The sequence below is a fragment of the Nycticebus coucang genome, chromosome 6, assembly GCF_027406575.1.
Source record: "Nycticebus coucang isolate mNycCou1 chromosome 6, mNycCou1.pri, whole genome shotgun sequence".
Taxonomy (NCBI): domain Eukaryota; kingdom Metazoa; phylum Chordata; class Mammalia; order Primates; family Lorisidae; genus Nycticebus; species Nycticebus coucang.
This window is the reverse complement of record NC_069785.1, coordinates 21227712-21245522: the sequence shown is the minus strand read 5'-3', so window position 1 is coordinate 21245522 and position 17811 is coordinate 21227712. Positions and strand designations below refer to the sequence as shown.

General features: G+C 39.8%; 1 protein-coding gene across 9 annotated transcripts in view; it reads left to right on the top strand.

The window, feature by feature from the left end:
* The window catches only part of NPAS3 (neuronal PAS domain protein 3), a 907184-nt gene that overhangs the window by 632130 nt on the left and 257243 nt on the right, over nt 1-17811 (top strand). For all 9 annotated transcript variants that reach the window (XM_053594995.1, XM_053594994.1, XM_053594992.1 and 6 more), the window contains one exon: nt 9131-9220. In XM_053594995.1, the coding sequence (XP_053450970.1) occupies nt 9131-9220 (90 nt within the window). The remainder of the gene's footprint in view (nt 1-9130; nt 9221-17811) is intronic.

Genomic DNA, 17811 nt, shown 5'->3' with positions numbered 1-17811 from the left:
ACCAGAATTTCTCTTTTTTTCCCCCAACTAGGTTTTCTAAACAACATTTGTAATATCAAGTCACTTTCAGTACAAATGTTTTTTATGCTTTTTCCCTGGAGATACAAATAAAATGTTCCTAGAAATGAAACACATGAATGCACCAGATTAGTGTCTGAGGTCTCTGAATGGCCTTTTAATATGCTAAATTCATTACAGGGTCCTTTAATCATTGTTACTACCCCTGACACAACCCACTTACCTCAAGGAATACCTGTACAAAGCATTTATTATTTTTCTCCTAAAAAGCCTGTGTTTTAAAGTTGCCCGCTGCCCAGTACACAGTCAGGAGTCAGGTTCATATTATAATCAGCCAGAAACATAACATGAGTTTACCTAATAATGTTGAAGATGTACTTTCCAGTAAACGTGACTGTAAAATAAATACGTGTAGATTTTATCTTATTTTCACAGCCATTTCTATAGAAGATGGTATATTGGTATATGTATTATGTTGCTGGGGGAGGAGAACAGACACTTAAGTGTGAACGAAAACCTTGAGACAGCAAAGGGGGTCAGTGTTCCAGCCAGCCCACGTTCAGTGTATATGGCAAGGCTTATGACAGCTGCCTATTGGGAGACGTGGTTCTCTTGGGATTCTTGTTAGCTTGGGATTCCCTATCACTTCTAGAAACAAGGATCCTTTTCTAAGGTATGGAAATTTCTTCAAGGTCTGGTTGTCTTTTGACTGTATATTTTCAAAATCTAGCACTTCCTGCCTTACCGCCCCCCGCAAAGGTCATCTTAGTAGTGTATGGAGGTGGGTGGTACAGGGGTGCACACTTTTTATTCAGGAGGACCTTAAACTGGAAATTGCCTTTGCCTTGGGGTTTTCTGTTTCATAAAGTTGATTTTCAACTTTACATTTTCTTAGTCTTGGATCCCCTAAAGAATTTTCTTTCAGGAAGCAGCTTGTGAGTAGGGTTCTTGTCTTGTCCACCTTTGTGAACCCCGCAGGGCTGGTATGGGCCTGGTGCATAAAAAGCACTCAAAACGTGCTTTCTGAAGCAGCCAACAGGTGTTTGCTAAACAGAAGGTGCGTGAGAATCGCTTATGTGGAAAGTGCTGGAAGAAGCAAAGATTCCACACAACTATATGGGAGTGGGAAATAACTGGACCACTGGACAGGTCGTCTTAGCAGCTGGAGGAAGAGCATTCAAAGGATCCTTCTTTCTTAGCTCTGTCACATATGGGCTGTGTGACATTGGACAATGCATTTAATTTCACAGAGCCTCAGTTTCCTCACCTATAAAGTAGGATTAAATAATACCTATGTCACATGTGGCCTCTGTAATTTGCCTAACAAATTCTTGGTGAATACAGAGTGAATTCAGCATTGTTCATGACATCGTATAATATAATAAAACAAGTACAATACACCCTTTATATAATCTAGGTAATTATATGTTTGATACCTAATATGCTCTATGCATATACCACTTCCTCCTTTCTGGTAGTTTATAACCTGCAGGATGTCAAATAAATAGTTATTTATTCTTTTTTTTCTGTTGTTTTGTTGAATACCAACAACTTGAAAGACGCCTGGCACCCTGTGTGTGAGTAAGCACCGTGTTCTAGTCAAAGCAAAGTCAGTGACATTTTTAGGCCCTTCAGGACCAAGGCAGCGAATTGTTTATATTACTGTTGCCGAAGGGGATTCCTCCTTTAACTTAAAAGAGAACTCTGAATTCAAAGGGAGAGAGGCACAGTATGGAACTAGACCCCGGATTCGGAAGAGCCTACCTTGCAGTAAGTTAATACGCCATGTGTGCAAAAAGCAGATGTTATAATGTTCCAGTTTATATTGTGGCTTGGAATAGCAAGGGGGACTCCTCTCCTCAAGGCAAGAGGAGTTTGTGAAGTAGCTCAGGCTCACTTAGGCCCTGAGTACAGCCCCAGGTCCCCGAGGACGAGCTGCAGATAATGTGGGATCTGTGTACCGCCCCTGGTGGCTCAGAGCCACGTATAATTCCACCCAATGCCACACACCGCCTTTATCCCAGAGCCTGTTGTCCATTTGGCTGGATGTTCAAATCAAGAAATCTACATCTCTCAAGGCTGGATGTGAGGCCTGAACTAGCATCCCAGAGAAAAAAGGTCAGCACTTTGATACACAGCTCCCACAAAATGGAATTTTAATGAGCAGCCGCAAAACCTGATCTCTTTGCTCAGAAAGCAGATGTCTTTGTTCTTCTCATGTTTTAACATTTCACTAGCTCAACATCTCCCTTTTATTCCGGTGCCTCTCCTGCGAGAAGTGAAGAGAAGCTGTCTGTGCCTCTCTGAACTGTTTTCTCACCTAAGATGTTTAGATTAATGTGTTTTTATTTATTTTTTTTAATGTATTTTCAGGAACTCTTTTAAAAACTGTTTTAAAAGGTGTTTTGAGGTGTTGCATTTTGGTGTTCTGGATTTTCTTTTCTTTTTTTTTTTTCTACACTGACCAAACAGTCTAACTCAACCTAACTCACCCACTTGTGACTGGGGAGCACGTGGCTTTGGGTACATATGACCCTATGCCATGTGACCCTATGTTATCCTTCCTGTAGTTGACTTGTTGGAAAGCAAGGAGGACAGAGACAAAAAAAGCTCTGGAAGATTCTTAAGAGTTAAATAAAAGTCCAAACCTTTGATATGTGCTCTTATCCGCTTTGAGAAAATATACTTGACTTAGATTCCTACTTATGAAAATAAGGCTTTTTGTTTCTGCACGGTGCTGGATTGTTAAAAGTCAGATTGCAAAGACAAAATTTGAGAATCTTTTTCTTCCCTGTAAACAGATACATGTGAGCACTTTGGGCACTGTCCAAGTTCTCCTTGAAGTTGCTGGGAGTCCACACGTGTGTGCCTGAGCAGTACAGCCTCACCTCCTGAGTGCATTCAGAGGACAGGATGGCATTTTAATAAGCTCTGTCAAAGTGTGATTGTATCCAAAGCCCCCCCCCCAATTTAATAAGTATTGTTTTCTTTCTAATTCTTTTAACTGCTGCCAAAACAGGATAGAAAGCTGGTACTGGGGCCCATCCTTACTCTCCAGGCCAGGGTTCTTAGGCAGTTCAGGAGCAGACCCGCTTAGTCTAGACGCTGGCCCGTTGCTCAGATAACAGAGGTAGTTTTCTAAGAGATCCTCTTTTTATTAACTGTGTTAACAGTGGCAAAATACTTGTTTCTCGTGTCTGATCAGCATGGTATTCAAATCCAGGCTGTCCACTCGTCCTAACAGAGCTCTGTCACAGTGGTGAGGCACTTGGGGCTTGGAGGGAAAGTTGAGTGTGTCAGAGACTGTACCCTATCACGGAGGAGTATTTTCTCTGCAGTCTGAGCCCGAATTAGAAGAACATCACAGATGCACAGCACATTGGACAAGGAGCACACGCATGCATTTAAATCATGTATATCTTACTTTTTTACTGATGTAATTGTGAAATATGTTCTTTTTGCATTCATAATTAGGGGGTGGAACAGATGGTGAAGGCTTAGTTTAAAATAATCTGTCATTAAAATAACCTAGCCTACTGGTAATTCTTCTCTCTAACTGGAGTTAAGTCACAAGAAAAGACTTTGGGGTGATTTTTTTTCTAGGGAGAAGAAAGAACTGCCAATTTCAGAGTAGTTATAGACGTGAGAATTGTCCCTGTAAGAACACCGTAGTGAAATTTCACTCCGGGAAATTTGGTTGCAGAGGGATTGTGCATGAGAAGGAAACCAGAAACACAACCCCTGTGACAAATATAAATCTACTTACCACAATGCATTAAACATTAGCGTCATTAGTGAGTGTATCTTCGATCATGAAGCTGTAGCTAATTTCATACCCTACAAGGAAATAACCTCCTTATTTGACAAGTACTGTTAGAAGCGTTTAGCTTTTGGGGTTAAGAAAGTGCGCCTGTGGCTCAGTGAGTAGGGCGCCGGCCCCACATGCCGAGGGTGGTTCCGACCCAGCCCCGGCCAAACTGCAACAGAAAAATAGCCGGGCGTTGTGGCGGGTGCCTGTAGTCCCAGCTGCTCGGGAGGCTGAGGCAAGAGAATCGCGTAAGCCCAGGAGTTGGAGGTTGCTGTGAGCCGTGTGACGCCATGGCACTCTACCGAGGGCCATAAAGTGAGACTCTGTCTCTACAAAAAAAAAAAAAAAAAAAAGAAAGTGTGCCGTACACTTTATATGTTACACTGATGTCAGGGGATATAAATTATAATTACAGGCATTATTCTGAGATGCTGGAACTCCTGACTTCTGCATACAAGCCTCATTCCTTCCATGGGCACCTCCTTGACTTACTGGGCTGTGACAAAGGAAATCTCCTATCAGCCCTGTCTGGATGCCTAAGGACGGTTTTCAGTAATAAGAAAACTGTCCTGAGAAATCAGATACTTGCATGTCTTTAAAACGTCTGTTTTGCTGTTTCTTCTAAGATTTCGCTCTCCATCTACTTTGAGGAATGCAGATAGATTTCAGCATGGCTTTCTGCTAAATCTTCTCGAGGAGGGACTAGCATTAACATTTGTGTAGGTTCTTTTTCATCTTAATCCAACCTTAGTTAATAATCAGAAAATTCTACATAGTGGGTAAGAAGATGTAATTAACCCTTTGAACCCAGAATCTTAATTGGCGCCTGTTGAAAACAGTGGGCAGTTAAAAAAAAAAAAAAATTAAAGAAGTAGCCTGCAGTGATTGAACAGCACAATATATAACAGCTTTCCCAATTCCAAATTTTACAAAATTCCACAGAACTTTCAGAAGAATCACATCCAGTGTCCAAGACTAACAGACTGAATATTTCCTTCGTCCTATCACTTTTTTAAATTGAGACACTCAGATTCTTCTTAGCAAAGTATCTCAGGAATGGAAGAAAAAGTATCCAATGTACTCAGCCCTACTATGAAGCTTATTTATAGCTTTCACATGAAGGCTATAACCCAACTATAGCACAAGACTATGGGGAAAGTGCCAAGGGAGGGGAAGGGAGGGGGGAGGTTAGGGTGGAGGGAGAATTATGGGTGGGGCCATACCTACGGTGCATCTCAGAATGGGTACAGGCAAAACCTACTAAAGGCAGAATACAAATGTCTACATACAATAACTAAGAAAAATGCCATGAAGGCTACGTTGAACAGTTTGATGAGAATATTTCAGATTGTATATGAAACCAGCACATTGTACCCCTTGATTGCACTAATGTACACAGCTATGATTTAACAATAAGAAAAAAAAAATTTTAAAATAAATAAATAAATAGAGACACTCAAATTGAACCCACATTGAGACAGCTCTTCAAACTTTTCTAGGTGGCAAAATACAACTAATTGTAGACAGGGATGACCCCAACTCAGAAGGTAATGGCTGCGTGAAAAGTGACCTGGTGAATCTACTTTATACCTGAATTCAGATCATATTCTTTATTTGAAAGGTAATCAAACCAGACTTACGGACATTCATCTCAGATTACATAGATATAATTGACTAAAATGATAAGCATAAACATGAAAAGTATGGTTATTTTACCAGTTTTTTTGTAACCTCTGTTGATAACTAACAACTAATCTGACGAGTTCTTTTTCTCCCCTACCAAATTGCTGTTATTTTTAATTGAATTGACTGGATGTCTTTGTGTCATGTAGACATAGACTCATTTTAATCTCACCAGGAAACTGGAGCATGTGTTGAAGCCTCTGCTTTTGCCAAACAAAACTGGCCAGTTCTTAGATCGCTGCTGCTTAATAGCATCAGATGTTTGGCCTCCAGATACTCCTTTTCCCTGCTGCAGTGCCCAGACTTCTGCAGATATTTTAGTGAGTCCATGAGCTCTGAACCTATTGTTAAAAGCCACAATCCCTTTAGTGAGAAAGTAAAAGATATGTGTAGATGGCAAGTGGCATATCTTTTTAGGAAGAGCACTGGATGGTTGGAGTAGTATAAAAGAACCCACTCCAACTCTGATCTTTCCAGTATCAGGAGCTATTCCCAGAGCATATTAGAAATCCGTAGCATCTGAATCTGCAAATGATCTAACAGCTCCATAAACAGAACTCTCTGAGAAAATAATTCCCATCCTTTTTAGTCATTTGGCATGCAGGATGTAAGGGAACGGGAGCTCGGAGCTTGGAGGTAGAAGTGGATTCTGTAAGTCTTGATGGTGCATTATTAGGTGCTGGCTAGGCATAGATAAATAAGGTATTCCCCTATTCTTTAGAAAGTCAGTCTGGCTGGAAGTTAAATCAGCCAACCAGGACTATACAATACACCATAAATGCTTTCCTAATATTCTGGGAGTAGAGGGGATTTAATCCTCTCTCTGCCTGCTGACTAGCTGGCTGATCTTGTTCAGCCACTTGACCTCCCTGTACCTCAGTTTCCTCACCTGTAAAATAGGAGCTTATTGCTGTTTACCAGCCAGCTCCATTAGTCGTTTCTTCTGCTGTCAGCTAGCCTGCCAACTTTCACTTGTCTCCTTACAAGTCCTCCTGTGATCTTTCTGTGTCGTCTCCTGTTGACCATGGCGTGTTCAGGTGTGAGGAGGTGGTTTGCGCAGCTCTCTGTGATCATGTGGAAACCTAACAAAACCCTTTTCTCCAGGGGGACAGATGGTCAAATCGGGGAGGGTCCTAATTCTCATGAGTCCTTCTCAGGAGACATCTTCTTTGAAGTAAAGACATGTTGAAAAAAGAGTCTCCCCAAGCTTGTAGGAAGGAACCATCTCTCCCTTTGCGCTGGTTGAAAGTGAGTTCCTACTGTACCGCACTCTGGGCCTGGGAGCTCCTGTCTGACAGGGCTTTTCAAAGGTAAGGAGCCCAGTTCTCTTAGACAGTATTTTATTGCCTATAGCTGGCCCAAGGGGACAAATTACAGTGCAAAGGGGACCAAGTGACCTCTAGTGGAAATAAGTTAGGGATTCTCTTGTGATCTTGCTTCCCCTTTGTCTCTTACCCCAATGAGGAGATTCTGTCATTTGAACAAGTCATTCAAAAGCTAGTGATGATATCAAAGTCATAGGCTGCCTCTTAGTATACACATTTTAACTTCAGAAGTGCTGTGGTTTATATTTTCATTAATTCACATATAGACTGAGTCTAACTGTTAGACAATCTTTCATTTTAGTAGAAGGCCATATAGCTAGTTCTTCATTATGATTGACAGGGCTCAAAGTCAAACTCCAAACTAGGGGATAGGCTTGTTGCCTACCTTCAGTGCACCTCAATTCCTGGTATATAAAATATAAAAATTGAAAGAATACGTGCAAACTTCTTAGCACATACTGTTTAATGAATGTGAACTGTTTTTATTGTACTGTCCTAACTAAAGGCTTATCTATCTTGCAATTTGTTTTATGGAGCAATGTAATGTGACTTTTGAATTGTTTTCAGAATTCAGTAAATTAGAGGAAGGGGTTGGAAGCTACTCAAGTTTCCGACCAGTGGGGCAATAAAAACGGGCCAGGAAGCATAGAAATCCAAATTTTACATGCACACACATGCTGATATACATACATGTGTACATATATAAATATATAGAACTTTTTATGCATATATCACCGCTATTGTTCTATGAGGTCTGCCAATTAAGTTCATGAACTTGTCACTGTGCACTTACATTGGCAGCACTGTACAAACAACTTGGTAAGGTTTTATAACCTTGGAATATCAGTGTCTCACAGCTGTGTTCGTGTGGACGTGTGGCAGTGTCTTGTTGAGAGGTGTTCATTATTGTTGTTGCATGTTTTGAGGCATTATATGATAGCTCTGATAGTCATTCCAGAAAAATAGTTCCAAAGTTGCCTTGAAAGATGGACCAGGCACTGGGGTCAGTCAGTGCACAGCTTCCCAAGGAGAAGACTTTGAAAGTGACTGCAGTGATATTCAGCAATGAAATATGTAGCATTATTTTAAGACAAGATCATGAACTTAATTATCTGACTTGCTATTTCCCCCCCAAATTCAGTATCTTAGGAAACCAAATTAATGCTAGGATTTGAGGGGGCACATATTTCTAACTAAATTTTATACAACTTGCATCTTTCTATATTTTAAAACTTCTGCCATTAACTTAGTTTTCCACGTACCTTGTTTCTAGTATGTGTATTGTATATTTGCAAATTCACAATTTTTGTTAACATCACTAATCTTTAAAACTTCTTTTTCTGTGCAAGCAACACTTGTGTAATCTACCTTGTTAAAATAAACAAATAAATCCAAACAAAAGATGTGAGGGTGATGGAGAGCATAAAATGCCCTTGGTGCAGAACTTTGAAACAAATCATTCTCAGTATGCACTTGGAGTTCATGATGAGTTTGCACCATTCCTTAAACTGAAAATGCACCCTCCAGTTGGAAAGTGGACTGAGGTTTTAGAAATTACAGATGCTGTGTAGTATTTTCCCTCCCTCCTCTCCTCCCTCCCTCCTTCCATCCCTCCTTCTCTTCTTTCCTTCTTTTCTTTCTCCTTTTGTTTTCATTTTAGGAGTTGTGATGGAAACTAGACCTATAAGTAAAACTTTTGCTTTGCAAAACAGGATTTGAGTTTGTAGGGTTTTAGCCCATAAATATTCACCCATAGTGTATTACTTTTCTCATTTGTTCTAAAACAAGGGACATTGGGAGTGGGGAGGACATAATTTTTTATTAATTAACAAATTGTTGATGTGCATAGGAGTTCAAGTGGTGGTCTTACTTGCTCTTCCTCTTTTTCTTTTGTTTCATTATAATCTTCATTCCTGTTCAGCTATTTAATGAGGAATCTTGCTGATCTAATCTCAGTAACCATTGAATCCTAAAAAAAAAAAAAAAGATGAAAACAAAGACAATGTCTCACAAATGACCTTATCTTATATGTGAATGTAATTTGCCTTCATCAAAATGACAGAGATAGAAGGAAGTCCTAAAAAAAAAAAAAAAGAAAGAAAGAAAAGCTTGTAGTCTTAATTCTGACCTTTAATTTGTTTGTATATAATGTAATACTAAAAAAGATCCTAGGACTTCTGTTACACATGAAGAAAAAATGGTCTTCTATTCAATGTTCTTTTCTCAGTGGCCTGATTAATTAAGTGTTCATCATACATATTTATTAACCTATTTATATGTTTATTTTTTCCTGCAGTCCCTGGATGGCTTTGTATTTGCACTAAATCAAGAAGGAAAATTTTTGTACATTTCTGAAACTGTCTCCATCTACCTAGGCCTCTCACAAGTAAGTAAAATCATTTAGATTCTTGGTGGTGATTGTGAAGCCTCCTTAAGGTTCACACTTTTCCTTCTTTAAGGAGTATCCTCTTTCGCATGGATTAGCACATTTTTTTATCTAATGGCTTTCCCCAATTGTTCTCTCAAAGTCAGTGAGAAACCTATGTGTCAGTGTTGAATGTTCAGAATAAACTTGCACTCAAAAACTTGATCCCCCCCGCCCCCAAGGATCATTATTAATTTATTGAGAACAAATGAAGTTTCTTCCCTTGGTTGTTTTGAACTTTGAAACCTCTGTGCCCGGTAGGAAAGGGACACACTAATAGTGCTTCCCTTGTGTCCTATTACTGGATGTTTATGGAGTACCCTGCATTATCCTGGGAGCTGACACAATGGCAGGAGTCATTTGGAGTCAAGAAATGCTGAAAGAGACCATTAAAATGTGTTGCAGGGAGGGCGCCAGCAAGGATGTATTTTGCTGCCTTTGCAAATGCCTCTTAATGCAGAAAGACAACTTCATAAAATAAGATAGCCTTTCTTTATTTGCTGTTTAATCACTCACACGTGTTTGTTGGAGGGTAAAAGAAAATAAAATGGAGGTTGATGGGGCAGGGACAAAATCTTGAACATTAGTTCTGGATGTTCCCCTGGAACACAGAAATTTTAGTTCTGGTGGATCCCAAAATGACCTGAAGCAACATTTGCAATTCAGCTAACTATCCAAATGTTTTCTACATAAAAATGCTGAACATCTGGGTATTTGTGCCCACACAGGTGATTGGCGGAGTTTGACCCTTTTCATCTGGTGGTTTGGCATGAGGGAAACAGAGCCTCGGTGGGAAGGATTTTGTCTATGTGTGATTATCTGCCAAGGTGGATAACCTCCCATTCAGTTGCCCCTTGAAGCTAAAGATGGAGATAAGATTTGTCTCTCTCCTTTTAAGTAGGACCCACCCCAGACTCATTGTTTCCGAAAGTTGGCACAGTTCTAAGGAGATACCCAGCATGGCTGGAATCTCTTGGCTGTTCGTGAGTTTGCTGGGTAACAGCTAAATCAAGAAAGACATTGGAAAATAATAAGGAGAGAGATTTGGCATTTGAGGAGGTTAGGGGAGGAAGAGAAACACTGCCAACTGTGATTATTTACTGTTGAGAATCCAAACAAGGGTCTGATCTGTTAATGCTTCCTCGAAGAACATGTAAACTATTGGCTGGAGTACATGAAGTCATTCTATTTCACGTGGACTTTAGCAAACAAAGTAACAGACAGACATGGAGCTACTGTTAACTCAGTATCAATATTCTTGCATCTTATTGAAATCTCTGGTTTTGTAATAGCCATTAGTAGACTTTAAGCCTTGTCTTAATCTTTCTGGGACCTAGTGATGAGAATCTTTGATTTTGAAAGTGGTGTGCCACCATGTTGCTAATGTTCTATAGAACTGGAGATGCCACCGTTTGTTCTGTGATGGCCATATTCATCTGTTTCATGCAGAGTACCCAACAAAGTTTAATAAGCTAGTAAGGAAGAAGGATGAATAATTAGTTTAAGCAGGTAAATGCTAATTAGGGAACTCCCGAAAAGCATCCATTATATACTAGCTCAAAACACATTTTACAGCCCTGGTTAGTGGTGTAATCCAAATTCTGTCAAGGCAACTGCATTTTCTGTAATTGAGATGTGTATGTTTGCTTTGCATAACAGATGGCTCTGTATGCTTAGACTGATAGCTAGGAAAATAATAATTGCATTATTCTGGCCAGAAGAATATTAGCTCTTGGGTTTTGGCCATTTCAGGCAGTCCTCCTGCCAGCACAGCATATGCACATATATGGATTGGATTTTCAAGGAAATTGATGCATCTGGAATAGTGTGGCCATCTGAAATATCATCTGTTCAAGAAAAATTTGGCTTTAACCCTGTGCTGGTTTCTCCTTAAAAGCAGTTTATTTTACTGCTTCTCTACTCTATCATTAAGTCAATCTTTTCCTAAAATATGAGACAAATAATTGAGGTTTCTGCAGAATAAAGTAGCTACGTAGACATGGTGCGGTGTCGGGCAACTTGTGTGTAGTCAGTCCCTGCTTTGATATGTATGCACGGGTTTTAAAGTGCCTACCAGGAGTCAGCGTCTTGACTTACCATGGGCAGACGCTGGTGTGCTGATGCCTTCTCACATGGTGGGTGTGTTCAGTGTTGGCAGAAATTGTCAAATATGCAGGTGGAAGCTGTGAGATATGGGACAAAGGTCTTCATTTGGCAGCATTACACAACTGAAATAGTGACAGGTGAATCAGTAGACAGTGCTGTTTGCATATACCAGCTTATGTACTTAGAGCTCAAAACTAAAGTTTAAGACTACTTCTGGGTTAACATGAAAATGAACTGATAAAGAGCATGATATGATTTTAAATGCCCAAAACATGAGGGAAAAGGAAATCTATATTAAAACTTTAGGAAAGTGTTTCCCAGTAAGGTGCTAAGTCCTAATAGAAAATTGAGGACTGCAAGACATAACTCTTTTCAATTTTCTTGAGTGCCATTTTTCAGTTATGGGGTGCTCAAGGGTGACACACGAGGTAAACATCATCTAAGTTATCCATTGCACTTTTGCAAATGCACACACACACACACATTCTTAATTAAATGCAAACCAAACACTTTGCTTATGTTCTACAACTTCGGCTAAATAGTTATTCCATCAAATTCTAGACAGCGATAAGGAGTCTATAAATTTATGGTCTGTCTCCTTTCCTTTTTAAATGACAGTATGTCCCAAAGGTTACTTCTCATGTCACCCTACATGGGGAAAATGGGAAATCGTAGGTAAATGTACCTTTATAAAATATTCATTACAGAATTTCACAAAGAGGGGACAACTTGTAGAGAATATTTTGTAAATATTTCGTAATGAGTACTTTGTAAACAAAGGTACATTTACCTACAATTTCCCATTTTCTCCACATATGGCAACATGAGGGGTGACCTTTGGGACATGCTGTAGTTTTGTTAAACAGAGACAATGTGTAACTGTATCATCAAAAACTTGTCCAGCAGAATTTTGGGGGAATACGGCTCACATGTCAGTTTGATAGTCAGAACATAGCTGTATCTGCATTTCTGTTTCCAGATACTTCTTCCTCAGTTATATTTTCTTTCAACATGTAAATAAATATGGTGGCTTTAAAACGGCTTATGCTTAGGGAAGAGTTACGATTTTATGAGAAAACAAAGCAAGGAAACTTCTGCTGAGTTCTGTGATGTAGCATAGAGCACAGAGAAATGGAACAGATTCGCTCTTTCACTCCATGGAGTGGAACAGCGCCTGGCATCCCACTGGCATCCCGTCTTTAAGGTATTGTCATTTACTGTGATGATGGGAATGAAGTGACGGATCATGATGGTATCTGAACCTCCCCCCAGAAGCTCTTTTGATTTTGTACTTTTGACTTCATAGGTAAAAAGTGTATTTCCTTAGCTTAAATTCCAAGAAGTAATTTCAGGTTATAGAAGTAGGAATTGTTGTTCTGCTTTCCTGTGTAAAAATGATTTCCAGTTACTCACCATGAGTTGTTATCTTGAAGATCCCAACACACTGATGGTGAGTTTGGTTTGCATAGAGATTAAATGACTTGTTATACTGGTGATGGTGCCCAGAGCTGCACGGGACAGCTCTGCTCTCCAGCTATAATGGAGCAAACAGAAGTGAAAAAGGAGAAAAAAACAGAATGGGTTCCCTGACACTGGAAATGTAGCAATGATACACAGCCAGCTTTTATGAAACCTCTTCTGAAAGGTAAGGGCCTTCATCACCAGAGAATCCAAAAGAGACTGTAAATGAGAAACAAACAGTGTTTCTAGTTGATATAGGATTTAAAGCTTGGGAAATATATGTTGGCTTATACTAGTGGTTCTCAACCTTCCTAATGCCACAGCCCTTTAATATAGTTCCTGTGGGTGGCAACCAACAGGTTGAGAATCACTGGCTTATACCTTCCTCTTTCCACAAGGGATTTGAAATAGCTTACATAAACATGTGATAAAGGTAATATCAAAATATAACTAAGGAATAAGAAAAAAGAATAAAAGTAAATAATCTGTTAACGCATAGAAGAGCATAAAAAGAGGCCTATAAAAAGGGGTACCAGTCAAGTTTTACATGTGAGCTTCATGGTAGCTATGGCAAAAAGGCAAATATAGCCAACTATCAAAAATAAGGAAACGTAGCTTCCTAAGGAAAGCAGGAAGGATTTTTTTTTTTTTAGACAAATTCTTACTTTGTCACCATTGGTAGACTGCCATGGCATCATAACTCACAGCAACCTCAAACTCTTGGGCTCAAGTGATGGTCTTGCCTCCCAAGTAGCTGGGACTACAGGTGCCCACCACAACACCTGGCTATTTTTTAAGAGACAGGGTCTCACTCTGACTCAGGCTGGTTGTGAACTCATGAGCTCAAGCAATCCACCTTCCTCAGCCTCCCAGAGTGCTAAGATTACAGATGTGAACCACCACACCCAGCCAAGAATGAAATTTAGAAATAGATGTCCCATCAGATTTTTTTAGAGACCAATGTGTAGATTATAACACTCCCCTTCAAGTCTGTATTCACAGCCAGGCTGTCATGATCCACATAGCAAACACAAACACACATATTACAAACCCAATAAACAGGCAGAGCCGAGTCCTCCCCCAGCCATGGGTGTGCTGAGAGTGACATTCTTTTTTGCTATCCAGGCCTGACAGTAGCATTGACTAGTTTGGTGTTTTACATGGTTTCAAAGCAACTTTCCTTCACTCACACCCAGATCCTGAATCTTCTTCTAATCCTGCTAAGAAATTCAGCTTTATACGTAGTTGCACAAGGCAGAGAATACGGGACTCAGTTGGAGGCCTGAGAATGCAAATGGACTCACATCTTCTGCAAACACTTTTCCTTGAAAGTTGAGGTGAGGAATGATGCACACCTATACCAGCAAAAAAATGGTTTCAGGTTGACACTGAATCCTGTTTATAGCAAGATGGAATGTGCAGCAATCAGGATTGGCACGTTTATGGTATGATATTGCTAGAAAATGCCCTACGTACTCACTAAACCCTCTCTTTGAGTGTGTTCTAATCACCCCCACTGCCTCCAGTGCCCAGGAGCATATAATGAGTCATTCCCCTTCTTCCCACCACGTCCCCACCCTCTGATACTACAGAAGGCTTTTCCTGGCTATTGTAAGCCAGCCAGAAGGTAGCTGCAAAGGAGGTTACAAATTGGCTAGATTCAAGGCCGCTTGCTGAAAGGGGCAGGACGGCTGCAGATATGAGGGCTAATAGAGGTGAAGGTGAAAAGGGGTAAATGGTTGTTTTGAATTTGGTCTACTCTTGTGAGCCTTGCAGATATGTTTATCATAAACTCCTTTCCCCATCCTGTTGTTCATCTCCATATTTTAGATTTCTCTGCATTTGTTATATAGAATAGCAAATAAAATTACAGCTACAGCACACAAGTACAAGGTCAAATAAATGACAGAGCTCAGTCTATTTGTGAAGCTATTCTGAAAGGGAACCATGGTGCCAAATGTGGTTTATTTGAATAATAAAGAAGAATTAGATTCCCCTGATAACTTGGCCGAGGGCCAATAAATCACTGGAGGTTAAAGATGCTTTGCAATTGCCATGTCTTTCTTTTGCTTTTCCAAAGTGCAAGCCTCAACTCTTCCATTCTGTGTTGTTCAATGCAAATCAAGTTGGGGTTAGTATGTGGTTAATACTCTCGCTTCCACGCTTGTAAAAGATATATATGTTTCTTTAGCGTGGTGGGGGGGAAAAGATGCTATCTTTCCTTACAAGTTATTACTCTTGTTTGGCATCATCACATCCTAGAGAGCTGGAATATAAAGACAAAAAAGGTATCATTTCCATTCAGCAGAGGGGTTACAGTATGGAGCCAGTTAGCATTTTTGCAGTTGGTGTTCTAAATTTATGCCATGCTGGGGTACCTGAGGTTTTGCTAATAAATGAATTCAAACACTGTTTTATGACCCAACCCTTTTGTAAAGTCTCTCAAGTGGGCATACTTTAATTTTTTTGAAAAAGAATAAAGACATATAATTTTCTGCAGCTTTTGAGCCTCCCCATGCCCTAGCAAGTCTGCATTTTTCTCCTGTACACTAATCATAAAAAGTTCATCACTTCTGGATGTAACAAAGAAAAATGCCCTTTTGAATGCAGAAGCTCAGAGGGTTTGGAGACTATTCAGAAAATAAAAGTATCAAAATAATTCAGAAACAGTACAAGGCACAGTGGCACATTATCAATTTACAACATTTAAATTGATAAATGCTTGGTGGTGAAGGCCTACAAGGGCACTTTGAAAAGCAAATAGCGATCTGGTGAAGAAATTGATTTTTCCCCCCCGAAAATGACTGCATGATGCATCATTTGACTGCATGCTGTCCGAGTGCTTGACAGAGATAATCTCAGCAATCCCACGGGTGACCTTATCGTTCTCACCAGGGCAACTTTGTCTACGTTCTGACTTTGTGCATGTCAGGGTTCCTCCCGGCAGGATCCTTGGGGGAAAAAGTTCCTCTGTTCGATCCAGATATTGAACTGCTCCCTCTTCCACCTTCCCCCTTTTCCTTCCACTCCGCCCTCCCAAATAGACAAACAGGCCTCTTTATTCCATCCATAATTATGAATGAACCGGGCAGAGAATCCAGCTCTGAGCTCTGTGTCTTTGTTGAAGCCCCTATTACTTTGTAGTTCACATAGTTCTTAGTTGATAATCTACACAGGGATCGTTTTATCAGGAAGAGTGGGGAGATTTCCAAACCTTCTCCTATAGTCCGTAGCTACCTTAAGCAAAAGAGAAAAAAACTAACCAGTTTCTTCCCTTCCCTTGTTCTTGGAGGGGGTCTTTATTTCCCCTTCTCCTATAATCTTTACACAGAAATCCTCTACAACTGTCTTAATTCACCCATGTTAGTTTCTAATCATATTGTTCTTCTTATGAAAGAAATAGCTATTTAAAACTACATAATAATGACATAAGGCCCAGACAGCCCATTACCCTGTGCTATTTGGCTTTGAATCCCAGTGGCAGCTTCCTGGTAGAGATTTGCTAATAATCTATGCAGCTTCTTCAGGACCACTGGTGTTCAGAAAGTATTATTCTCCCAGAGAGAAATAATTGACAATTTTTTAGGCTTAGCATTTTACTGTTGATCTATATAGATGGATGGATGTGTGTGACTGTTGATCGGTAATCTTCCTGCCACGTAGCTCGTCATTTGTAATTACAATTGTTGATTAGCCACTTCTTAAAAGCAGCAAATACCCTGCCTGGCTTGGGACCCTGAAGCTACAGTCCCCACTGCCTTGGACACCCTCAGTTCACCATGGTCAACCCCTTTTACCTCCTTCTTTCATCCACAACATTAATTCTGACTGAACAAGACGTGCTTCCTTGCTTTTGACAAGATTTGCTGCAGTCTCATGCGACAAAAACCCAACACTCATTCCAAATTCAGAAAGTAGGATTTATAACAGCATTTTAATTTAATGTTGGATGTCGAACATATAAAGAGATCACAGTAGTACTAGAGCTGAAAATTGATGCCTTTTTTATTAGTGTCCTCTCAGAAGTGGGTGAGACGCTGTTTGTGCAGTGGAGCACAGAGCGGCCCAGGCAGATGAATGGGGATATGCTATCTGCAAGGAATCATATTTCAAGCCACCGTCGGCCTCTATTGATGTGCTCAGAGTTGAAAGGTTATGCTAGTAAATGCCATTCGAATTTCCAGCATTAGAAATCGGTAGAATAATCTGCTGGCTGTCACTTATGCTCAGCCTAAATGCACTGTGTGAGGATGTTGCACTTATTTTAACTCCAAATTAATTTCTTATTACCGGAGCATTTCTTTCCCCACTCCACGCTTTCATCAGTACCCAAATGGGACTTATTTTTAACAGGTCTGCAGAGTAGAACAATATCTGTGAAAGAAAAGGAGAGAAATGTGTGTCGTTGTACATGAGAATCATGCTATTCTTATTTATTCCTTTGAACATATTTTACCAGACAGCAAGCCTAAAACACAGGAAGTTTGTGCAAAGGGAGCTTTTCCTATTAGGCTGAATCACAGAATCTAAGGGCAATGCAAGATAGGCTTGCCATTTTCACATGGACAAATTGAAGACCTTCTACACTGCTTCTTAATTTCTGGAGTTAAAGTGAGCAAGGGAAAAAAAGGAAGATAGAATATTCTTCATTTTATGAATCAGGAAATCTTAAATCAGAAATAAAAAAGTACTTTGTAAGGAGCCAGCTCATTTTATTTGTGTGGATAAAACAGTATTTTCAGCTTCCTTTTTAAATGAGAGTGCTGAGCAAAAGTAAGATTAAGAAAATTTAGTCATCATTCTAAGTCTGTAATTTATTCATTTTTAAATAATGAAACGGTGTTTTTCTGAATTAACCCATGTATTATTCATGGAGGCTTTGGCAATGTAATGTCCCAGGTTTTCTAGAAAGCAATATACATTTCTTTGCCTGACAAGCAATATTTTCTATATGGTATTAATTTAATGGCTCATTTTATTATGCA